The sequence below is a fragment of the Felis catus genome, chromosome B2, assembly GCF_018350175.1.
Source record: "Felis catus isolate Fca126 chromosome B2, F.catus_Fca126_mat1.0, whole genome shotgun sequence".
Taxonomy (NCBI): domain Eukaryota; kingdom Metazoa; phylum Chordata; class Mammalia; order Carnivora; family Felidae; genus Felis; species Felis catus.
In genome coordinates this window covers 89,702,485-89,728,565 of record NC_058372.1, presented here as the reverse complement: position 1 = coordinate 89,728,565, position 26,081 = coordinate 89,702,485, and the positions used below count along the sequence as shown (strand labels likewise).

At 39.6% G+C, this 26,081-nt stretch overlaps 1 protein-coding gene and 1 long non-coding RNA gene across 4 annotated transcripts; one reads left to right on the top strand and one right to left on the bottom strand.

The window, feature by feature from the left end:
* Positions 1-425: 425 nt before the first annotated feature.
* On the top strand, positions 426-26,081 carry MCHR2 (melanin concentrating hormone receptor 2). 2 transcript variants are annotated; one of them, XM_023254194.2, is made up of 5 exons: positions 426-607; positions 9,693-9,902; positions 17,225-17,419; positions 19,811-19,930; positions 25,692-26,081. In XM_023254194.2, exons 1-5 carry the CDS (start codon positions 426-428, stop codon positions 26,005-26,007), a joined length of 1,023 nt encoding a protein of 340 aa, XP_023109962.1. In that variant the 3' UTR covers positions 26,008-26,081. The 2 variants fall into 2 exon arrangements, 1 of the variants encoding a protein (XP_023109962.1); XR_006598106.1 differs by lacking the exons at positions 426-607; positions 9,693-9,902; positions 17,225-17,419; positions 19,811-19,930 and adding an exon at positions 19,680-19,810 and having other exon boundaries at positions 25,692-25,829.
* Positions 17,156-20,274, bottom strand: LOC123385487. Of its 2 annotated transcripts, none has more exons than XR_006598108.1 (2): positions 19,207-20,274; positions 17,156-17,597 (listed from the first exon to the last, which is right to left on the bottom strand). It is a non-coding gene; the product is annotated as an uncharacterized LOC123385487 (long non-coding RNA). The 2 variants fall into 2 exon arrangements; XR_006598107.1 differs by having other exon boundaries at positions 17,156-17,575.

Below are 26,081 nucleotides of genomic sequence, written 5' to 3'. Positions count from 1 at the left end.
GAGACGATGTATTTAACAACTTAAGTATTGCAGGGGTTCTAGCCAATACGAGTAGATACACAGACCAATAAGAACAGATACCAGCTGTAAACAACCAGTACCAGGGAATACTGAGTAAATATCAGCAATGTTCAAAGAATGCACCACAATAAGGCATGATAACATATGCATACTATCACAGTACACTGTTCTGTAATTTCCTATTTACATATCCCCTCTGGTAATCTGTGAGGCCATTATGGACAGGGAGTAGTAATATTCACCTGAAATCTTATGGTGCATCAATTCTTGTTGCAAAGAAGGCCCCAATAAATTTTTTTAAATTAAGTTAAAGAAAAGCTGTGTTCACGGAACTGCCTCAACAATTCATTAAATAAATCACGTCCTATTCCTTCACAGGTTTAACCACTGGAAATTCATGAACAATGAATTCACTTTACTCATCCTGTTGGAACACCTCTGCTGAACTTTTGAACAAATCCTGCAATAAAGAGACTGCTTATCAAACCCTCAGCATTGTGGATACAATTATCCTCCCTTCTATGATTGGGGTTATCTGTTCACTGGGGCTGGTTGGCAACATCCTCATTGTATTCACTATAATAAGGTAAGATCTTCTTATTCTTTTCTGTAATTTAGGCACATTCTATACTCCCTAAATGAATCTCTTTCCCTCTATAGGATTTTTCTTAATGAAATCGGTTTGGAAATATTTGGTTAAGATAATTAAACAGGATTCTACAGATATTTTCATCATGTATTAAGTAACATCTGAGTTGTAAAACTCAAAACGAAAAGGCCTAAGCCAATGCTTCCTGCTGGGTTAGGGAATTTTCTCAATCTTAGCACCATATCAGATCACCTGAGGAGCTTTTAAAAATCTTAATACAGGTGCGCCTGGGTGCCTCAGTCAGTTAAGCATCTGACTCTTGGTTTCAGCTCAGATCATGATCTCCTGGTTCATGGGTTCAATCCCCATGTTGGGCTCCATGCTGACATCATGGAGCCTGCTTGGGATTCTCTCTCTCTCTGACCCTCCCCTGCTCATTCTCTCTCTCTCTCTCTCTCTCTCTCTCTCTCTCTCTCTCTCTCTCTCTCTCTCTCTCTCCCTCATTCCCTCCCTCTCTCAAAATAAATAAACTTAAAAAAAAAACTTCAATACATAGTTTCACCCTAGACTAACTAATTCAGAATCTCTAGAGGTGGAGCCCAGGCATGGAATAAAACTTCAATGCAACCATTCTATTTTCTGGCAATAAGAGTTATCCTAACAAGTTGCCCTGGTCGGTTGATGAAAGAGACTCTTTTTCACTCATTTGAGCAAGAGAGATACTCTCCCTGATCACTCAAAGATTCAGGCAGTCATAGATGGTAGGCTCTTCCCTTCAGCGTAGACTACCCCCATGTAGGCCAAACTGAGAGACATCTGCTCCCTAATACCTCCTGCCTTTGCTTCTCATCTCCCACCTCCTTCAGGTAATTTCCTTGTTCCTCTCAAACCCAGGGCATAAGGTTCAGCCTGGAAAATAGGAATAGGTTACTTATTTCCTATGGGTTTTGACACAAGGATTCAGAGTTAGTGTACATGTGCCCCATCACTACTTGATATTTTTGCTATCCTGATTATTTTCACATTTAAGTTTTACTTCTTTTAATCAATATAAGATGTTAAATGTAATTATCCTGGTCTCCAATCATGCTTATAACCATCATAAAAAAAATTGTCCATGTTTCTATATAAGAAAACACTTTTGATAGTACCACTTAATAATAGTGTTTTCAGCATATTAACACATAATTACACCAATCTTTTGTGTAGCATATTACACTTACAAAGCACAGTTGTAAACCCACTTAATCCAAAATAGCAGTACAATTACTATACCCATTAGGCAAAGAGACTTAGGAGAGAAAATAACTTGCCCAGCATCACACAGTTAGTGACAGTCCTGGCATTGAACTCAGATCCCAAGATTCAGAATTCCCATGAACTCGGATTCCAAATTCTAGGTTATTTTCTCCACATTAATAAAAACAAACAGAGGAGGTGGCTCAGTTAGTTGAGCATCTGACTCTTGATTTTGGCTCAGGCCATGTTCCCAGGGCCATGAATGGAGCACCGTGTCGGGCTCCATGCTGAGTGTGGACCTGTTTAAGATTCTCTCTCTCCCTCTGCCCCTCTCCCCAACTCGGGTGCTATAAATATATATATAAATAAAAACAAAAAGGGGCTGCTGGGTGGCTCAATCAGTTGAGCATCCAACTTCAGCTCAGGTCATGATCTCGATCGAGGCTTGTGAGTTTGAGCCCCACTGGGCTCTGTGCTGACAGCTCAAAGCCTGGAGTCTGCTGTGGATTCTATCTTCCTCTCTCTCTGCCCCTCCCCTGCTCACGCTCTCTCTTTCAAAAATGAATAAATATTAAAAAATAAATGAAAACATATAAACAAGTCATCAAAACTAGAAAGATGGTTAGATTTACTATGTACATAGAAGAATTTTCATAGAATCAATTAAGAGCAAAAGCAACCCAGAGGATGGTGATGCAGATGACTTTCACTATTCCGGAGAAAGTTCATAACTGGTCACATTCCCCAGGTGGCTTCCTATCAGCCAGCCCACTTGCAATTTTTTTTTAATGATTGCCTTTTTTTTTAACTGTATTTACTTATTTTGAGAGAGAGAGAGAGAGAGAGAGTGCAAGTAGGGAAGGGACAGAGAGAAAGGGAGACAGAGAGAATCCCAAGCAGGTTTGGCACTGTCAGCAGTGTGGAGCCTGACACAGGGCTTGAACTCATGAACTGCAAGATCATGACCTGAGCCGAAATCAAGGATCAGATGTTTACCAACAGAGCCACCCAGGCACCTCTCAAATTTTTATTGTCATTATCTCTGCAGTTAAGTGTAGCACAAACGGTATTTACACCATCCATAATTGAAGATTTATTTGGTATATTAGAATTCTACTCTTAATGAATTCAAGCATTTCTTATTGCATCCTGTAAAGCCATTTGTGAACATCAAGCATTTTAAAATATTTTTTTAAGTGCTGTAAGTAGTTCAACTCAATACATATTGCTAATACCTATTGCAAACCCAGCACTAAGTGTTATACAAATACCAAAGAAATGCGGTAGCATCTGACTCTAAAAAGTTCATAGACTAGTAGAAAAGCTAAGATTTAAACACATAAAATAATTTGAAAAATAATACAAGACATTAAAAACAATCAAGTGAAAAAAAAAAGATGCTTCAAATATTAAGTTCTAGGAAGGAAAACAGAAGTAATCAGATATTCTCCAGAAGCATCAAGGAAGCAATAGTGCCAAGTAGAGAGTTTATAGTCAGAAACGGGAATGTTTCTTGCTCTCCCCTGTTTGCCTGTTGCTCCTGCCCACTTCTCCTTCCATCTTCCCTCATACCCCTCAGGATCTTTACTGTCCTCTCCTGGAGATACATATAGGATGTCTCACATCCATAGAGCCCCACTGGGTGAGAAATCAAGTTATCATGTGTTGGCCCTACAGAAATGGTTGCATTTTTTACAGGCAATTTTTATATGCAGAGACTCTTCAGTGTTAGATTTCAGGCCCTGTGACAAGCTGTTGAAGAGATATTTGGGGCTGGAAAAAAATTCTTGGTTCCCCTCTAATTACACCAATAGACAATGGCCTGATCTTATCTACTTAGCTGGAGACAAAGCTGGAAAAAAGAATAAATGTGGAATGTGAACTCTTCTAAAAGTCAGTACTTGAGCTATAATTCCTGGAAACAGATTCTCAACATAAAGCAAGTAATCATTTAACTGGAAAAAAAAGAAAACCTGAGCCATCATACTGACCAATTTATTTGCAATGGTTGTGAAAAATCTGTCCTTTCTTCTTATCATTACCATTTTATAGATAATATGTGAGAAGATACGTTAATGGAGCTTTTAAGATGAATCTTTTAATCTTTCAAAAAAAATTTGGGAGCAACTTAATTTTAATTTTTATTACTAGGACTTTAATATTTTTCTTTGTAAATTGCTGTCCAAAAATGTATTAGTCTTTCAAAAATCATTTGAAAGTAAATTAATTTTAATTTTTTTTTGGCTTGGAATTTATCTAACACTTTGTTTTTGGAAAATTGCTCTCTAAAAATTTTAAGGCAATTTGTATTAATATTTTCATCATGCCTTGCCATGATCTTTTATTTGTTACCTTCTTAACAGATGGGTGGCTTAATTAAAATATTAAGATTACACTAAAAATAAGGAGAAGTTCCATTTATGATGAATATTTGTATCAGAAGAGGATGAACAGAACTGAAAGTCAGTAAGATCATTAGCGATACTAGGAAACAAGAAATGAACTAACTTCTGACTTTGCCAAAGGAAGACTAAAAACATACAAGAAAAAAAATAAGTTTAAGAAATATGGAGTTTCCAGAATAAGAGGTTCTATGTGGCCATTTTAAAGAGTAAGAAGCAAATTGTGCATTAGGAAGGTGACTATAAAGTAGTGAAGCCAGATCATTATTAGTTGGTCACACTTTAAATTCACAGCAGGTCAAAAGAAAGCCAGATTAGAAAATGTAGGAGGGAAACTGGGCCAATTATAACATAATCATTTCTCCCTTTTATTCTTCAGTGGGAGACTAGTGAACTCAATCCCATTACACAACTCTGCTCCACAGTCATAGTGGGCCCTGGGAAGCTACTTCCATAAAGGGGAGGATGTTCTTCTCCATCAGATCCCTACCCCCACCTCCTGAACACATCTTTCACCTGTCGACTGACAGTCTACTGACAGAGACTCTCCAAGGGATGCCCTGTTTCCCGATAAATAAAAAGTCCTTGTTCTGTCATTCCCTGACACTGTCAAGTCAATGAATTCACACTAAACCATGAATTCTGAAACACCTTACTTTTAGCCCTCCCAGTGGTATCTACATTTTATACAGAGATTACAAGAGGGTCAGTACATTAACCTGAAGCAATATTAAGAATCTAATACTCTTTTTTTAATGTTTATTTATTTTTGAGAGAGAGCAAGAGCACATGCACATGAGTGGGGAAGGGGCAGAGAGAGAAGGGGGACAGAGGATCCAAAGCAGGCTCTACAATGACAGCAGTGAGCCCAATGTAGGGTTCAAACTCACAAGAGATCATGACCTGAGCCAAAGTCTGACGCTCAACCCACTGAGCCACCCAGGTGCCCCAGGAACACAAATGATCTAATGGTGGAATACCAGTTGCTAAAACAGACAGGAAGATTAAAAAGTTAGAATAAGACCCCTTCATTTTTTCTACCCAGCTTAAATCATAACTACTGGTTCCCTCTGACCCAGCCCTCAGCCATTCTCAGAGTGTCAGCCATATGTAAGTTCTTGTTGGAGTTAACCATACTCTTGCTGCACACATATCCTATATTTCAGATGCTATAGAACCTTTCAGCCACATCTGTTCACCTGACGTGGAAAGTTGCTGGAAGAGCCTCATTGCAATGGTCCAATGAGCCAAGAAAACTCTGGAATCTAAAGGGGTTGAATGTCTTTTCCTAGGACATAAGGAGGGCATAGAAATGAAAATGGAATTGCCAGTTAGGTTCTCTTTCAACTGTATCCCACTATGTATCTAGAGCAGCATTGGCAAGTATGTCGTTCTACTCTCCCATTCCAAACTCTCCCATCCATACCAGTCATCTCTAATCTGTGCACAGATCTGTCCTGTAAGTAGTGACCATACAAAGATTCAGAATTCTTCTCATCACAGTGCTTCACAAAATCACTACTAATCCATTGGGGTTTTTCCACAAGTGGGATTTAATTCAACTAGAGTTAAATGTCAGACATCAACCCGAAGATACACAAAAGCAGGAAGCTTTGGGGATACCTGGGTGGCTCAGTCAGTTGAGCATCCAACTCTTGATTTCAGCTTAGGTCATGATCCCAGGGTCCTGGAATCAAGCCCTGAGTCAGGCTCTGCACTGACAGCATGGAACCTGCTTGGATTCTCATTGTCTCTCTCTCTCTCTCTCTCTCTCTCTCTCTCTCTCTCTCTCTCTCTCTCTCTTTCTCTCTGCCCTTCCCCTGCTAGCTCTTACTCTCTCTCAAAATAAATAAACATTTAAAAATAAAATAAATAAAATTTTTAAAAATCAGGAAGCTTCTACCATGTCCTACCACTATCTCCCACCCTAACACCACCACCCCTCTCCCAGCCCTGAGCTGGATGGAGAAAAGAAAATAGGTAGTTTTATAGACCCCAGGAATCTAGACTGCCTCGTGGGAGCTGTAGCCATAAAGGGATCTGGGATAATGGAATTGAGGCTATAGGAGGAAGATGGGGCCATGGAAGATGTGCATCCACTGCCAGAGATGCCAATAGCTTAAAAGGATAAGAAAATGCCTTGACCCCTCCTCTCCTCCCACCCTCCAATTTCCCTCCAACAGTGCTTCCTACTGGCCAAAACCAACCAAAAGCCAGTTGGCAAGGACACCTAGGAACAAAGCTGGAGAAGAGTGGGAAAAGGATTTGAAAGCAAGTTGATCAGCAAAGCAGCCTCCCGCATGTGTGGTGTTATGTATTTTATTTAATCCATAGCATATGTTGTTATTTATGACCATAAAATGTAAACATGTCATTAACAGTCATACTACTGTTTAAACACAAATAATAGTTATACTACTATTATCCAGTAGATAATCATTGTAATCACTTGGCATGATTCCAGCATATTTCTAAACAAATGTTGAAATAAATTATTTAAATGTTAAATAAATGTATGCTATATACATAATTGGGACTTTTTTACTTAATCAGTATGTTTCCCTTTTGATTAAATATTCTCACAAACTATGATTTGTAACAACTACATAATTTATTGTAAGGTACTGTGCAATACCATAATTTATTTTATCATTCTCCAAATTAGTGAGCATTAGATACGGCCATGTTAACCATATGGAAAACATGTTAGCTAAAAGGATCACTAGTCTACATTTTTTATTTTAAATGTTTGAGTCATGACAGAAATTTAATGAAGTCTGGCAACAGAAAATCTGGAGATGAATTAGACCTAAAAAAAAGAATGCAAGTTGTATAGGTAGAAATTTTACAATTTCTCCTTAATTTTTTTAAAATTTCTATGCTGTCACCCTTACCACAGAAAGCAATGATAAATATAATGTGTTATTTTTATTGCCCTATCTATCATCTTTTGCCCAGATCATCATTTGCTTCAGAATTCTCCTTTTCTATACAGAATATCACCTAGAAACACTTTATTTAATTCATTTTAATTGCCACTTAATGGCTTGCACTGTCCTCCACAATGGTACTAACATAATTCATTATCAGTTGATGATGGGTACCTGTCTAAAGAGCAAGGGCTGTGAATCTAATTGCTGCAATTAGACCCTAAGCAACCACTTAGAGTTTATATCCTAATTCAAGTGGAAATAACATCTGTTTATAGGCTAAAATTTATGGGGGATTTTATGGTGTTTTGCTTTGTTTTTTGTTTTTTTTAATGTGGAACTCTTTCTACCTGACCTCTGGGAGCTTTTCCCCTCCCCTGTCCCCTCCCCATCTCCCACTGCCAGTGGCCTGGTGAGGACAGAGGATGAGAGACCAAGGACAGTCACTTGGCTGATCTTTTGGTTGACATCATCTTTTCCTCAAATCTCTTCTCATTCTGGATCTTTCTGATATGAGTCACCAACCTGCTGGGGACAGGGAACCAACATGCTTTATAGTGTCATCAACCATGCCCAAAGTGCGGTTGCTGAGTAAGTATTCGATGGCAGTAACTTCCCACACAGTGTGTGCTTGCCAGGATCTGGAGAAAGCATCCTCTCTGATTTGTTTCACACAAGGATTTTATGGCTTAGAAATAAAGTTCACAGGCTGTAGAATTTTCAGCTCATGGATAATAAAGACACACATTAGCTTCCAAACCACAGAGCAAAGCCGTGTATTCAGAGTGAACTAGCAATTGTGGCATAATCTTAGGGCTAATTTTTATGTGCTCTGTACATTCTTATTTGTCCTCAGTTCAGATGCCACTTCTGCCAAGAAATCTGCTTTGACTGTCTCCAGGGGAGGGTGCAGGGGCCCCTTTTGTGTGCTCCTTGCACTTGCTCTAGCTTTCTCTCACCACACTGCAGTGATCTTTATTTATACACATCTAGACTACAAGCTCCTTGATGTTAGAGTTTATAGATTATTTAGCTTTGCAGCCCCAGAGCACAATATGATGCCTGATACATAATTGGTTGCTCAATAAAATCTTCGCTGAAGTAATGAATAGCATCTCCCAAATAAAGATGTTACCTTTTTATTACTGAATGTCCTAACGCCTTGACGATAGGGACCAAATGAATTTTTTCAATGTTTATTTTATTTATTTTGAGAGCAAGAGAATGCACACACATATGGGAGGGGCAGAGAGAGGGAGAGAGAATCCCAAGCAGGCTCTTGCGCCATCAGCTTGGAGTCCGATATGGGGCTCCATCTCATGAGCTGTGAGATCATGACCTGAGCCAAAATCAAGAGTCAGAGCCTTAACTGACTGAGCCACCCAGGTGTCCCATGGAGCCAACTAAATTTTAAATTTAAATTTCTGCCCTTAGAAAATTCTTCTGCCTACAGAGAAGAGAGCCACATCTAGACAGCATCGAATGCACTCCCCCCAGCAGGGGTCATGAGATTATTCTCCATGCCCTCTAACCGTTTACTCTTCAGATTTCTTCTCCACACTGTCTGGATTTCATGATCTTAATTCATAGTCTTTGCTATTGGGTTAGATATTATTGGAATATTTCCAAGTAATGGTTGAAACTCTTTAACAATGATCTGTCAGTATATGACTTAAGCTTCAGTGGGGAAAAATGCATTGTATAATGCAAACCACTTATCTTCCCTGTTCAGCTGTTTTTGGTGGCAGGGATAAGTAAGGAGTAAGCCTTTTGCCTGATGGAGCTTGGAACTGGTATAATTTGTTTCTATGTAGAAATTACCCCCCAAAACTTAGTGGTTTGAAACAATCAACATTTATTATCCCACACAGTTTCAAGGGTCAAGAATCCAGAAGCAGCTTAGCTGGGTGGCTCTGGCTCAGGGTTTCTCATAAAGTTGCAGTTAGCTGTTCTCCAAGGCAACAGTCATCTTGGTGGGAGCTGAAGCATCTACTTCCAAAGTAGCCTACTCACATACCTGGAAGACTGATGCTGGTTGTAGGCAGGGGGCCTCAGTTCCTCTCCATGTGGATCTCTCCAGAGTTGCTTGAGTATCCTCCCAAGATGGTAGCTGGCTACCCCAGAAAGTGATCCAAGAGAGAGCAAGGAGAAGGCCTATAATGCCTGTATGCTCTTATGTCACACATTGTCATTTCCACCATATTCCATTTGTGAACAGTTGGTTACTAAGTTTAACCACACTCAAAAGGAGATAATTAGGCTCCATCTTTTGAAAGCAGTATCAAAGAATTTGTGGACATATCTTTAAGCCACCACAGAAAGTTATCAGGTATATAGTTCAAAATGTTTAAGTACACACAAGACTAGACATTCATACATGAATTTGTGTAGGTTTTCCTTTAATTTCTTTTAAAATTCATTTAGACAATTAAAAATTTGTAAAAGGTGGCATAAATTGAACAAGGTGCGTAATTTCAATATCAATCCTCAGTTTCCCTGCTTTTCTTTCAGGTCCAGGAAAAAAACTATTCCTGACATTTATATCTGCAACCTGGCTGTGGCTGATCTGGTCCACATCATTGGAATGCCTTTTCTTATTCATCAGTGGGCACGGGGAGGAGAGTGGGTGTTTGGGGGGCCTCTCTGCACCATTATCACATCCCTGGATACTTGCAACCAGTTTGCCTGTACTTCCATCATGACTGTAATGAGTGTGGACAGGTAAGTGATGAAACTCTGAAATGGCTTAACATAATTCAGAAGTGCTTGTGCTTTCCCATGTTTATCCCAGTTTAAGCAACATCTGCTGGTTTGTAACAGCAAAGTTCCTCTTACTTTGCTTATTTCATTGTAGGACTTCAGAATATTTTTTCCAACTTTCATAGAATTATATTTTTAATGGAAATTTTAAAACACTAAAATCTTTTTCCTATTCATTCTTTACTTCAGTATTATTTCTAATTCACTGCAAGATAAAGATATCTTGAAATCATGAAATGTTAGAAACAAGAATGAGTGCCCCCATCATTCTTGCACTAAGGAAACTGAGGCCCCAAGAAGTGAGGGTATGTTCTGAAGGCACACAGGAAGTCAATGGCAGAACTGAGAACTGAAGTATGTCTCCTTACTCTCTGTCCAGGGCTATTTTTGGTATGTTCAATGTCTCACAGACTCTTGTTATCACCTGGCAGTTTGAAGGAATCTGGGAAATAAATTTGGGCTCCTGGATAGCTATGAAGAGACATTGCGGTACCAGGAAGACCATATTTTACATCTTTTACACTCATCATTATACGAGTTAACACAAATGCTGATATTTAATTAACATCATTAGAAATGCATTAGACTGTGACCTGGAATGTACCATAGCCGTATTCACCAACCATTAAGCTAATGTTATTCGAGGAGATGACAGTGATGGTGAGTACTTATGGAGCCAGGGAGTGGTGGAACCCAGTTCCAAGCTGTCTCTAGAGATGGCAGATGGCTCATAACTTTATCATCTGACCTCTTCAGGAAGCAGGCAAGCTAGGATGTCCCTGCATTATCTAGATGCAAGGACCTCCAGACTAGGTCTTAGCAACATTCCCCAAATAGAAACAAGCCCTAAAGATACAGTAACATGCAAAACAGGAATGGTTTCAGAGAACAACTCACTTAAAATCTCCATCCATCTTCTTCCCATACCAACCCCAACCCAGCATACTTGACCCCCTCTTGCTCTGATCTACTTTTTCTTTCTCCTTTGTTTCCAATATATTATATAATATAATTTGCTTTTTGTTTGGATGTGTGTGTGTGTACTGTTTATTGTTCAGTTTCCCCTACCCCTCAAATGTAAATTCCATGAAGTCAGGGTCTTTGATCACTAATAAATCCCAAGTGTCTATGTGACAGTTCCTGGCATATAGGTGCTCAAAAAATACTGACAAATGAATGACTGTCAGTCTTGAGTGCTATGTTAAATTTCCCTGGGTCCTTCCAGGACCTCTTCCTCAGCTCTGCCTCTTTTTCCACTCCATGTGTGTCTTTGGGGTGAGGACATGATGATCAGTTTTTCAAATGAAAAAACAAAGGAATAGTGAGGTTCATAGAAATCATTCAGTGGATCATTATTCAGACATGAATAATGATGGTGATGTTTAATGCATTTTTTATATCCTACTGCTTTTCTGCAAAAGAATTCTCAAAATATAGACTGTGCTTCTCAATTTATAATTAACAGCACATTTAAAAATCAATGTAGGTCTGTTTGGTTCATCTGATGCCAGCCATTGCTGACAATGTCTTAGGTAAAGCCTGGTGAGCTTGGCCAGTGTTCCAACGCAGGGTGAGGGCTCAGCAGAGGACAGGCCCACTGAAAGAAAGCAATCTAAAGCACAGGTATTACCAGTCATAAGCACAGGTATTACCAATCATAATCCCATTCTCAGAGATAATAAAAGCTTATTCATACCCTGTACCCTGAAGGCAGGAGAGTTTTTGGCTTTTTCTTTAAAGAAAGGAAATTGTACCTCTTCTGTAAACCTCTTACTGCAAATAAAGTGAATGGACGTGGTCTGCACTGGAACAGACCAACTGTATACATTCCCTAATGTTCACTGGTTCTTTTCTGTGAGTGTATGTGTACATGTGCATGTGTGTCATATATATGAATGTCACTTTTTAATTTTTTCATTCTTCTTTTAAGGTTTACTTAGAGAGTGAGAGAGAGAGAGAGCAAGTGGTGAGGGGCAGAGAGAGAGAGAGAGAAAGACAATCCCAAGCAGGCTCCACGCTCAGCACAAGAGCCCAACATGGGGCTCAATTTCATGACCATGAGATCATGACCTAAGCCAAAACCAAGAGTTGACACTAAACTGACCGAGCCACCCAGGCACCCCTTAATGTCATTTTTTTAGTCTAATGGACACAGTGTGCTAAAATTTTATTTTAGAATTAAGGCACTTGAATACTTATCCTTCTCTCTGTCCTCACTCTAGAGATTACATGGCCAGAGAGAAATAAAGAGTCTATAAAACTGAACCTTTTCCTTCTTGGCATTTCTTACGGTTCCAACTGTACTAAATGCATAAAACTTCAACAAAATCTGAGATTTTGTAAAACAGAAATGGAGTTTTCTTTGCAAGGCCATAATCATGGCATTGGCCATGTCAGTGCCAAGAGTAAGCCTTATCACTTACACATTTAAGTCATTTTAAATGTTTGTTTATTTTTTGAGAGAGAGAGAAAGCACATACATATGCACATGCAAGCAGGGAACATTTAAGCCATTCAAGTATTGCCAATTTAACAGGTAAGAAATTTCAAATGCATTTGATAATTTCTCTCCTTCTTTCTCTGATTAATAATAACTACAGGTGTGTGGAATATTTCAATAGTAGGTTTCTACCTCCAAACAATACCCATATTTATTCTTCCAATCCATGAGCACAGAATTTTTTTCCATTTCTTTATATCTTCTTCAATTTCCTTCATAAACTTTCTATAGTTTTCAGCATACAGATCTTTTACATCTTTGGTTAGGTTTATTCCTAGGTATTTTATGATTCTTGGTGCAATTATGAATGGGATCAGTTTCTTTATTTGTCTTTCTGTTGCTTCATTATTAGTATATAAGAATGCAACTGATTTCTGTACATTAATTTTGTATCCTGTGACTGTGCTGAATTCATGTATCAATTCTAGCAGACTTTTGGTGGACTCTAACCGGTTTTCCATGTATAATATCATGTCATCTTCAAAAAGTGAAAGCTTGACTTCATCTTTGCCAATTTTGATGACTTTGATTTCCTTTTGTTGTCTGATTGCTGATGCTAGAACTTCCAACACTCTGTGAAACAACAGCGGTGAGAGTGGACAACCCTGTCGTGTTCCTGATCTCAGGGAAAAAGCTCTGTTTTCCCCATTGAGGATGATATTAGCTGTGGGCTTTTCATAAATGCCTTTTAGGGTGTTTAAGTATGTTCCTTCTATCCCAACTTTCTTGAGGGTTTTTATTAAGAAAGAATGCTGAATTTTGTCAAATGCTTTTCCTGCATCGATTGACAGGATCATGTGATTCTTATCTTTTCTTTTATTAATGTGATGTATCACATTGATTGATTTGCAAATATTGAACCAGCCCTGCAGCCCAGGAATGAATCCCACTTGATCATGGTGAATAATTCTTTTTATATGGTGTTGAATTCGATTTGTTAGTATCTTATTGAGAATTTTTGCATCCATATTCATCAGGGATATTGTTAAAATGTCAATACTACCCAAAGCTATCTACACATTCAATGCAATCGCAATCAAAATTGCACCAGCATTCTTCTCAAAGCTATAACAAGCAATCCTAAAATTTTTATGGAACCACAAAAGACCCCGAATAGCCAAAGTAATATTGAAAAAGGAAGACCAAAGTGGGAGGCATCACAATCCCAGACGTTAGCCTCTACTACAAAGCTGTAATCATCAAGACAGCATGGTACTGGCACAAAAACAGACACATAGACCAATGGAATAGAATAGAGACTCCAGAATTGGACCCACAAAAATATGGCCAACTAATCTTTGACAAAGCAGGAAAGAATATCCAATGGAAAAAAGACCAGCTCTTTAACAAATGGTGCTGGGAGAACTGGACAGCAACATGCAGATGAAACTAGACCACTTTCTTACACCATTAACAAAAATAAACTCAAAATGGATAAAGGACCTGAATGTGAGACAGGAAACCATCAAAACCCTAGAGGAGAAAGCAGGAAAAACCTCTCTGACCTCAGCCACAGCAATTTCTCACTCGACACATCCCCAAAGGCAAGGGAATTAAAAGCAAAAATAAACTATTGGGACCTCATGAAGATAAAAAAACTTCTGCACGGCAAAGGAAACAATCAACAAAATTAAAAGGCAACCAACGGAATGGGAAAAGATATTTGCAAATGACATATCGGACAAAGGACTAGTACCAAAAATCTATAAAGAACTCACCAAACTCCACACTCGAAAAACAAATAATCCAGTGAAGAAATGGGCAGAAGACATGAATAAACACTTCTCTAAAGAAGACATCCAGATAGCCAAGAGGAACATGAAAAGATGCTCAGCGTCACTCCTCATTGGGGAAATACAAATCAAAACCACACTGAGATACCACCTCACGCCAGTCAGAGTGGCTAAAATGAACAAATCAGGAGACTACAGATGCTGGAGAGGATGTGGAGAAACAGGAACACTCTTGCACTGTTGGTGGGAATGCAAACTGGTGCAGCCACTCTGGAAAACAGTGTGGAGGTTCCTCAAAAAATTAAAAATAGATCTACCGTATGACCCAGCAAAGCCCTGCTAGGAATTTACCCAAGGGTTACAGGAGTGCTGATGCATAGGGGCACCTCTACCCCAATGTTTATAGCAGCACTTTCAACAATAACCAAATTATGGAAAGAGCCTAAAATGTCCGTCAACTGATGAATGGATAAAGAAATTGTGGTTTATATACACAGTGGAATACTACTTGGCAATGAGAAAGAATGAAATATGGCCTTTTGTAGCAACATGGATGGAAATGGAGAGTGTTATGCTAAGTGAAACAAGTCATACAGAGAAAGAAAGATACCATATGTTTTCACTCTTATGTGGATCCTGAGAAACTTAACAGAAGACCATAGGGGAGGGAAAGGGGGAAAAAAAGTTACAGAGAGGGAGAGAGGCAAACCATAAGAGACTCTTAAAAACTGAGAATAAACTGAGAGTTGATGGAAGTTGGGAGGGAGGGAAAAGTGGGTGATGGGCATTGAGGAGGGCACCTGTTGGGATGAGCACAGGGTGTTTCATGGAAACCAATGTGACAGTAAATTTCATTTAAAAAAAAAGAGAGATACATTAAAAAATCAATACCAAAAAAATTTTGTAAACATCCAAAATATTAAATGTATATACCTCCAGATGAAAGCTGCCTAAACTCTCATAGATGGCTACTTTTGTAAATATATTCTCTAGAACATCAAAAGTAAGTAAGTAGGAGCCAAATCCCCCATTCAACAAATATTTATTGAGTATGACCATAGGTCAGGAACTATGCTGGATACAAATGATACAAGAGCATTAAACTAATAGTCAAGATTCCTGCTTTCCTGGGGCTTCCATTCCCAAGATGTAGACAGACATTAAGTGAAGAGTCACACAGCAAATGTGTATTTCCACACAGTGATACATACTAGGAAAGAAAAGCAGAGTTCCCCCACCATCTGCATTTATAGTCATGGCCCTTGTATAGAGTAAGTAGTCAAGGGAGGCTTCTCTGAGACACACAGAGTATTTTTTTAAATAATATTTTAAGTTTATTTCTTTATTATTGAGAGAGAGAAAGAACACAAGCTGGGGAGAGGCAGAGAGAGAGGGAGACAAAATCTGAAGCAGACTCCAGGCTCTGAGCTGTCAACACAGAGCCCGATGTGGGCTCAAACCCACAGACCCACAGACCATGAGACCACAACCTGAGCCGAAGACAGACACTCAACCGACTGAGCCGCCCAGGCGCTCCGAGACACACAGACTATTAAATGGAGACTCAAAGGAAGAGCAAGAGGAAACAGAGGGAGATTCTGCCAGGCAAGTAAGACAGCATGCACCTGGCCTTGAAAGGGGAGAGAGCTTAAAGGAAGGCCATAGTGAGACTGGAACAAGCTGCAGCCTGAGTGACAGGCAGGGCCAGGTGAAGAAAGACTTGGCAAATGATGGTAAGAATTCTGAATTTTATCTGAAAGGAGATGGAAAACCAGTGAGGGGTTTTCAGGTGGGAGAAGGAGGGTGTTGGGGTGAAGATATAACCAGAGAAGATTCCCTTATCTATTGATGCCATGACTCCATTATCCTTTCATCCCAGACAAAATGATGGTTGGGCTGCTGTACAATCACTACCTCGTGGTTGTACACAAGGGAGGGAGGGGTCCTTCTCTCCTCAGCCACAGGTAATGAAGGTGCAATGTGCAGGAGAGGAGCAGCTGGGGTACCCTGGGCCACAAACGTCTCCCTGAATGCCAAGGGGTCCCTTAACTAAGTGTCCCTTAAAACGTTCTGCCTCTCATGCAAAATTGAAAGAACAGGGGACAAGCAATTTTTTTTTATTTTTAGAAATCTTAAGTAGCTCTACAAAAATTAAATAACCACCAAAACATGTTTTACATTTATTTGATGTGTATGGATACTGCCTTCCAACACCCCCACCTCCAGCAAAACTGTGCTTTCACAGATAACCTTCCTTCTGGGTCTAGGCTGTTTCTCACCTTTTAGCTTTCAATTGGCTCTGAAACATTCTTGGACTTGCTGGAGAACCAAATATATTTAATATGTCAGGACTTCAAGCTTCATTAATGATTATGCTTTTTTTCTGAATTAAAAATGGGGGAAAAAAGAAAAGAAAGAAAAACCCCTTCCCCATGAAATTAGCCCATTTCCCCTCTTTGGCCTGCAGCCTAAATTCCTGGAAATCTGCATTGTCTGCACTAGTCATGTCGGTTTATCCTCACTGTGATTCCCATGGACTGCTTTCCAAGAGCCTGGGGCCCCCACTGGAAAGTCATCTGGGCAGAATGTCTGTTCCCATGGGCCAGAACCTCATCCTGCCTGGGGACTCTCCTACCAGCCAGTGCACTTGCCTCCTTCCTGCCTCCATGTCAGTAAATCCTACTGGGAAGAAGGCCCCTCTCTCCTGGAGGAAATCCCTGCTCAGAAGCAAAGTTTTCCAGAACCCAGCCTACATGGGAAGCACTTTTGTAAAGACAGAGTTTGCACAGGGCAGAATTTTACCATTATCAGTGTGTTCGGGGAAGTGACAGCTATTTCAGTGAGTGGTTTATTCAGACTTGCAGGGTCAAGAGTTGTTTTCTCTACAGGTACCAGCCAGCTCTTAAAAAATAGAACTTTCTTTTACCCTGATAGAGGTGTGCTTCAGGGAAGATAATAATACTAATAATTTACTCTTGTCATGAACCTTTCATCCTGGCAGCTCAGCGTTTTATTGATTGTTCCCAAACCCTTCTTAACTGGCTTTGCAGGTACTTGGCTCTCGTCCAACCATTTCGACTTACAAGTTGGAGAACGAGGTACAAGACCATCCGCATCAATTTGGGCCTTTGGGCAGCTTCCTTTATTCTGGCATTGCCTGTCTGGGTCTACTCGAAGGTCATCAAATTTAAAGACGGCGTGGAGAGTTGTGCTTTTGATTTAACATCCCCTGACGATGTACTCCGGTAGGTTGTTAAAACTTAAGAAAAATAGAGTTGAATTAAGTGAAGTGCTTCATCCTCCTTGTCAACACGTGGGCAGCTGCACACAGTGTCCTTGGGGATCCTCTAAGGGGCAGTCTCCCCGCTTCGCTTTCTGCTTTCCACAATCAAGTTGGTAGCCTGATTTTAAGGAGAGGGTAACCTTTAGAAAAAGATTTGGAGTTTAATTATGTAGCCTCAGTGGACACAAGTATATTCAAATATGGATTTTAAAGATCCATGGCAACCAGACACAGCAGGAATGCAAAAATCAAGGGAGGGGCAAAATTTCCAAAAGGGTCTAGGCGTTACCAAGATTCCAACCTTAACAGTGTGCCACTGGAGTTTGGTTTAAGTTTGCCCTCCCTCCCAAAAGATATATTCAAGTCCTGATTCTTAGTACCTATGAATGTGACCTTATTTAGAAATAGGGTCTTTGCAGATATCATCAAGTTAAATGAGGTCATACTGGATTCGAGTGTGCCTTAAATCCAGTGATTGGTGTCCTCAGAAGGAGAGTGAGGTTTGAAGAGACACAGAGAGGAGAGAGCCTGTGAAGACAGAGGCAGGGATTGGAGTGATGTGTCCACAAGGGAAATAACACCAAGGATTGCCAGAAACTACCAGAGAGGCATGGCATAGATTCTTCCTCAGAGCCTCCAAAAAAAAACCCAACCCTGCCAACATCTTAATTTCATACGTTTTTTTTTTTTTGAGAGAGAGAGAGAGAGAGTTGGGGAGAGAGGAAAAAAGAGAATCCCAAGCAGGCTCTATGCTCAGCAGACCCCAACTTGAGGTTTGATCTCACAACTGTGAGATCATGCCATGAGCTAAATGAAGAGTTGGACACTTAATTGACTGAGCCACCCAGGTGCCCCTCAACTTCTACCTCCACAACTGAGACAATAACTTTCTGTTGCTTTAAGCCACCCAGTCATTTGTTACAGCAGCTCTGGGTAACTATCAAGGCAGCCAATACAGCTTATTTCTCACATTTTAATTTGAAAAGAAAAATTAAGTCAAAAATTTTTGTTCGAAATTTTGAATATATCCTTGGAGTCTATGACTAAAATTTTTTGACCGCCTACTACAGGCTACGTATTGTGCTAGGTGCTTTTCACATACATTATCTCCAGTCAATTTGGAAGATTCCTTTTTCCCATCTACCACTTGTCAAATAGGTGAGTCATTTCTGCGTCATGTAGTCACAGCCCAAGAGGGATGGAGGTAGAGGCCCTTGCAAGGCTACAAATCCAGTAACAAAAATCTCCAGAGGACCACAACATCAGTAGGAGTGATTGTTAATTCATTATTTTCTCCCACCAGCACTGGCAGCACTCACAGACAAAAACCATCTGCCAATCTAAAGGTGAAATGATATTTAATCACTGGTGGCTGACAGATTATTAATATGAACCCCAACCTGTCTAACAGAGCAGCACAACCTGAGATGTCTAGAGGACTCAGCCTGTGTCAAAGAAATAATAATGACTGACTATTTTGCACCAGCAGCTGCATCTGCTGGTTTTGGTTGGTTATCATAAGGGCAATCCTGAGGTTCTAGCCTCTGTTGTTACTCCCCAGAATTAAGTTCTTATGGTGAACTGAGACTGGAACCAATGTGTGGCTTTCAGTGTCCCTCTGCTCCCAGGTGCTCTCCCTGCGCCACCCTGTGCACACCCACCCAGTGTGGGCTGCCTTCTTTCACCAACACCAAGCTTCTTCCAGGCAGGAGGATACCTGGAATCCATGAAAAAATGGAATTGGCTTACCTGAGAATTTTCCCCAGGGGATCTCAAGGAAAAGACTGGCTCATTTCACAACAGGCCCTTTGAGAGGCCATCGGGGGTCTTGATTACAATGGTGGGCTGTGCAACTCAACTCTCTTGTGGATTCAAATCCCACCTCTCCTACTTACTAGCTGGATACCCTTAGGCAAGCCACTTAACCCCTCTGTGCCTTAGTTTGCTCTTCTATAACAGGAGAATACTAATGGCAATTGTAATCATGGCATTGAGCAGATTCAGTGGATTAAAATACGTCAAGTACTCAGATCAGCATATACTATATAATAAATGCTACTTGCTGCTCCATATTGTTGTACATAACACTAAAGATAATGGTGATAATATGTATTCTCACCTGTTTGTACTCAGTAGTGCTGGGCTTGGCTAGAGAACAGATGAGCACCATTGTTGGCAAATAATGAAGAGCAAGACTTCTCTCCATAAAAGCAGCCAAGATCCTTAACTTTCCCCCCAAAGACTTTTATCCTGAGCCCTGAGAAATTAGAAAATTATGCCTCATAAACTGTAAAAGCCAGTTCCTGGCAATGTGAATGTAACAGCCATGTCTTCTCTCTCTCTCATCTTACAGGTATACACTTTATTTGACAATAACAACTTTTTTTTTCCCTCTGCCTTTGATTTTGGTATGCTATATTTTAATTTTATGCTATACTTGGGAGATGTACCAACAGAATAAGGATGCCAGATGGTAAGTATTTACCCTATTTTGTTTTATTTGTTGAAAGAACAATTCAGAGATCCTAAGACATCCACAACAGAAATTTAAACAACAATCACTTGAAACATACCACATTTAGACATACGGGCATTAATGTTTATATGAGGCATTTTCTGAAATAAGATATGTTCTGAAGCAGCTATTTGAGGACCTCCCAGTGATAAATCTTGCAATACTAATGTTATAGTTTCATAAAAATCTAAACAGAACTCAATATACTATTAAAAGAATATTTTTATATTTGTTATCAACGTTACTTAAATGTTTCGTTTGTACACTTTGAAGAGTTGTGTACATATGTAAATATCCTAGATGCCGTGTATAACTTTCTAATTTTGTGCTTAATTTTTTAATTTGGAGGAAAAGAATCTCATTAATACTTGAATATTTAGGACGAGATTAATTAGGACTGAATAAAACCAAAGATTTACCTTAAGACAATAGACTTGGGAAGAAACTTTAAAAATAGTTGTCAGTAAAACTGTATGAATAAATCTAAATTATTTTCTACTTGAAACTGTCTATACCAAGTTAAGTAAGTCAGTGAACACATAGCATGTTGGATTTTAAGACAAATATCAAATTTTGTCTTTAGAATAGATTACTGTATTTTGGAAAGACAAGATCACTACATCTCCCACACATCACCCCCTCTTAATCCCCTTTACCTATTTCACCCATCCCCCCACCCACATCCTCTCTGGCAACCAACAGTTTGTTCTCTATATTTAAAAGTCTTGGGGGTTTTTTCCCCCTTTAAAAAAAAAAACGTTTACTTGTTTGAGAGAGAGAGAAAGAGAAAGAGAAAGTGGGATAGGGACAGAGAGAGAGGGAGAGAATCCCAACCAGGCTCTTTCACTGTCAGCTTGGGGCCTGATATGGGGCTCACAAACTGTGAGATCACAAACTGTGATCATCACAAACTGTGAGATCATGACCTGGGGCCAAAACCAAAAGACAGATGCTTAACTGGCTGAGTGCCCTAGTATCCCAAAGATTTGGGACCACTGTGTTATCATTTTTATTTGTGTCCACATTTTTTTATTTCCTGTTTGATTTCTTGATTGACCCACTCATTATTTAGTAGCATGTTATTTAACCTCCATGTATTTGAGCTCTTTCCAGGTTTTTTCTTATGGTTGGTTTCTAGTTTCATAAGTATATGGTTAGAAAAAGATGTATGATATGACTTTGATCTTTTTGAATTTGTTGAAACTTGTTTTATGGCCTATTCTGGAGAATGTTCCATGTGCACTTGAAAAGAATGTGTTTTCCACTCTTTTAAAATGGAATGTTCTGAATATATCTTAGATCCATCTGGTCCAGTATGTCATTCAAAGCCACTATTTCCTTGTTGATTTTCTATCTGATCTACCCATTGATGTAAGTAGGGTGTTAAAGTCCCCTATCAGTGTATTCCAATCAATTACTTCCTTTATGTCTGTTAATAGTTGCTTTATGTATTTGGGTGCTTCAATGTTGGGTGCATAAATATTAACAATTGTTATATCTTATTGGATTGTTCCCTTTATGATTATGTAATGTCCTTGTTTGTGTCTAGTTACAGTCTTTGTTTTAAAGTCTATTTTGTCTGATATAAATAATGCTACCCCAGCTTTCTTTGTACTTTCATTTGCAAGGTAAATGTTTTTCCATCCCTTCACTTTCAATCTGCATGTGTCTGTAGAAATGAAATGAGTCTCTTCTATGCAACATATAGATGGGTGTTACTTATTTATCCATTCAGTCACCCTATCTTTGATTGGAGCATTTAGTCCACTTACATCCAAAGTAATTATTGATAGGTATGTACTTACTGTCATTTTCTAATTTTATGGTTGTTTTTGTACTTCTTTGTTCCTTTCTTCTCTTGCTCTCTTCTCTCATGGTTTGATGGCTTTCTTTAATGATGTACTTGGATTCCTTTCTTTTTTAAATTTTGCACATCTATTATGGGTCTTTGATTTGTGGTTATCATCAGTTTATATATAACATCTTATGCATATAGCAGTCTATATTAAGTTGATGGTCACTTAAGTTTGAACCCATTCTAAAAGCACTAAATTTTTACTCCCACCTCCCCAGTATTTTACGTATATGGTGTTATAATTTACATTCTTTTATTTTGTGAATCCCTGGGCTGATTTTTATAGATATACTTATTTCTTCTGCCTTTCTGCTTTCTACTTTTCTTGTTCCTACTTTCGGTTTTTCCTTTACACTCAAAGAATCCCCTTTAATATTTCTTATGAGGTTGGTTTACAGGTGATGAATTTCTTTAACTTTTGTTTGAGATATTCTTTATCTCTCCTTCTACTCTGAATGATAGCCTCACTGGACAGAACATTCTTGGTTGCAGGGGCTGTTTCTTTCAGCACTTTGGATATATCATGCCACTCCTTTCTTGCCTGCAAGGTTTCTGCTAAAAAATCAACTGATAGCCTTATAGCACTTTCCTTATATGTATGTTTTCTTTTCTCTTGCTGCTTTTAAAATTCTCTCTTTATCACTCTTTTTGCCATTTTAATCATTATGTGTCTTGGTGTGGATCTCCTTGGGTTGATTTTGTTGGGAGCTCTCTGTGCCTGCTACATTTGGATGTCTGTTTCCTTCCTCAGATTAGAGAAATTTTCAGCTATTGTCTCTTAAATAAATTTTCTGCCCCCATTTCTCTCTCTTCTCTTTCTGTGATCCCTGTTAATACAAACGTTATTTGTATGCTTGACTGTGTCGTTGAGTTCCCTCAATCTATTCTCATTTTCTATTATTCTTTTTCTCTCTCTCTCTCCTATTAAGCTTGATTGCTTTCTATTATTCCATCTTCCTGATCACTGATCCATTATTCTGTTTCCTCTATTCTACTATTTTATACTCACTTTGGTAGCACAAATATCTTTATTCTGCTATTAATTCCCTCTACTGTTTTTTTTTAATTTCAGTAATTTCTCAAGTCCCGTGAGTATCTTTATAACCATTACTTTAAATTCTCTATCAGGCATATTGCTTATCTCCATTTCATTTGGCTCTCTTGCTGTGATTTTGTCCTGTTCTTTCATTTGAGATCTATTCCTCTGATTCTCATCTTGTCTAGCACTCTATGTCTATTTCTATGTGTTGGGGAAATCAGCTACATCTCCTGCTTTTGAAAGTGATGTCCTAATGAAGAAGGGGTCTATAGTGCCCTGCAGTGGAATGTTCTCTGTTCATCAGAATCTGCTGCTTCATGGGTGTCTCCTATGTGTGTCGCATGTGCCCTACTATTATGGCTGAACTGCATTTGACTTCAGTCCAGTCATTTGCAATGGCTCTCCGTTGGTGGTGGGCAGAGTTGGGTCCTGTATTGTTAATGGATCAGTATGGGGCTATTGTGGGCTTGAGTTGGGTCAGACCATGCATCTGCCAGAGATGCAATAACATCAAACTACAGGGGACTCTCCCTGTGTTGTCTCCTGAGAAGCTTTCATTGGTGGTCAGGGACTATAGTCAGACCAGATGTCTGCCCCCAGTCCACTGCTGGAGCCACAGTGAAACTTCTGTGTGTGGTTATCTTCTTCTCTCTCCAGGACAGAGTCACTTTGTTTTTGTTTTTGTTTTATTTTTTAATGTTTTTTTTTTTGAAGACAGAGAGACAGAGTGTGAGGGGTCAAGGGACAGAGAAAGAAGGAGACACAGAATCCAAAGCTGGCTCCAGGCTTTAAGCTGTCAGCACAGAGCCTGATACTGGGCTAGAACTCACGAACCACAAGACCATGACCTGAACCGAAGTCAGACACTGAACCGACTGAGCCACTCGGGCACCCCAGACAGGAGTCATTTTGGAGTGACGCTGGCCACTGTCAGGGCTGCTTACACACTGCCAAGCTTGTGGCAGTGCTTTGGATGGGTTCCAGCCAAAGGCATATTGGAGGAGGCAGGTCTGCAGGAGAACGTGGGGGTGGGGTACACTTTTAGCAAGCTAGGTAGAGAGTGTTCATGCTGGTTCCCCAGGTGTCCATGCTCTTTTATTCTTGGATAAGTCTCCTAATGATTTCTTCCCCTCCAGTACATGTTCTGAGATTAATAAATAAATCACAGATATTTTTCAAACTGCTGCTTCTGTGCTGTATCTACAAGGGACTGTGGTTGTGTTGTCTCTTTAGGGGTGGGAACTCAGTTTCCTTCCGCCCTTTAACTCTCCCAGAGATGAGCCTGCTGATTTTTAAAGTTCCAGGTATTAAGCCTCACTGATTGTAAAAACTTGTGAAGTTAAGCCCCTCTGTTTTTAAATCCAAATGTTGTGGAGATTCGTCTTCCCAGTTCAGATCCCCCCTGCCTAGGATGTCTAGTGTAGGCTCTGCTCTTCTGCCTTCTTCATGCTTGCAGCTTCCTGCCCTCCTGTGGACAGCCTTACATGTCAGTTTTGCTCCTGACCACACCTTTGCCCTTCCTACCATTTTTGATGTGGCCTCTTCTCTATGATTAACTATGCAGAGTCTGTTCTGCCAGGTTTTGGGTCATTTTCTGGGTTATTTACAACTGATATGGGTGTTATCTAGTTGCATCTGTGAGATGAGATGAGTTTAGGATTCTCCTAACCCACCATCTTCCCTGGAAGTCAAATAGGCGATCAATTTAACCATGAGTCAAAATCTGTGGCAAAGTCTGGTGCCAAAGGTTTAGGTGTTTTATTGACCCATGACATTTTTTCCCACTTAGCTTCCTGAAATTCTCTGGTAATGTTGCATTCCCATTTAGAATGGGAAAGGGAAGCAGCCACAGTTATGGAAAAATAACTTAGTTTCTAAATGTATCACAGGCAGCTGAGCTGGGAAGACAGTTGAAATGGAATCACATGGAGTATTAAGACACTGACAGTTGGAGAGGATGCTTGAGCCCTTTTAAGACCATTCTCCAAAACAGATCACTTTGTTCCCAGCACTTTCCTCAGAAATGCAAAGAGCATCTTATGAAACAAATTTCATACTGTCCAATTACCCCTCAAAATGCAAATAATTAGAGGAATGATGGTGCCTACTCAGATAAGCTGCAGAAGAATCATTATCTTACAAAGATTTTCAGTTGCCATGCTTTTTTTTTTAATCATTCCCTGGGCTTTTTCATCTGCTTCAACTACATCCCTGGGACATTTCTATTAAATATCTAAATATAACATGATAAAACTTGGGAAGTTTCAAATTTTATCTGGAATAATTTTAAATTAATAGAAAAGTTCCATAAATAGTATAGAGTTCCCATACAGTCCTCACTTCGTTCCTCCATGAATATACTACCCTGCCATGATGCATTTGTCCAAGCAAAGAAAATGGCATTGGTACATTATTACTAACTAAACTCTACCCTTAATTGGATTCCTCCAGTTTTTTCATTACAGCCTCTTTCTGGTCCAGGATTCAATGCAGAATACCACATTGCATTTAGTTGTCATGTCTCCCCAGTCTCCTCTAGTCTATGAGAGTTTCCTGCTCTTTCCTTGTTTTTCATGACCTCGAGGGCATTAAGGAGTACTGGTCAGGTATCCCATAGAATGTTCCCAATCTGGACTTGCCTGATATTGTATCACAATTAGACTGTAGTTATGTGTTTTGGGGAAAGATCAGTTCTTCTCATCACAACACATCAGGGGGCTCATGGTAACTGCATGACATCTCTGTTAATGAAAGCTCTAGGAAATCATTGCCCCATAATTTCTATGGTTGTTTATGTTCTGTCTATCCTAATGCTTCCTTTGTAGTTATAATCCCAGTGTTCCAAAGCAACGAGTGATGAAGCTGACAAAGATGGTGCTGGTGCTGGTGGCAGTTTTTATCTTAAGTGCTGCCCCCTATCACGTGATACAACTGGTGAACTTACAGATGGAGCAGCCCACGCTGGCTTTCCATGTGGGTTATTATCTCTCCATCTGTTTCAGCTATGCCAGCAGCAGCATTAATCCTTTTCTCTACATCGTGCTGAGTGGAAATTTCCGGAAACGCCTGCCTCAAGTGCAAAGGAGAGTGACTGAGAAGGAAATCAACAATATAGAAAATACCTTGAAATCCAGCTTTTAGGAGAGCACACGTATCACCAAAAGTCTAGATAGGCTTGTCTATGTTATTGGTATTATTAGAAAGAGCAGGTGAAA

Coding starts and splice junctions, on each gene's coding strand:
- MCHR2 (XM_023254194.2), top strand. CDS start 426: ATGAATTCACTTTACTCATCCTGTTGGAACACCTCTGCTGAACTTTTG. Junction 17,420..19,810: donor TCCCCTGACGATGTACTCCG/GTAGGTTGTTAA, acceptor CTCATCTTACAG/GTATACACTTTATTTGACAA. Junction 19,931..25,691: donor CAGAATAAGGATGCCAGATG/GTAAGTATTTAC, acceptor CTTCCTTTGTAG/TTATAATCCCAGTGTTCCAA.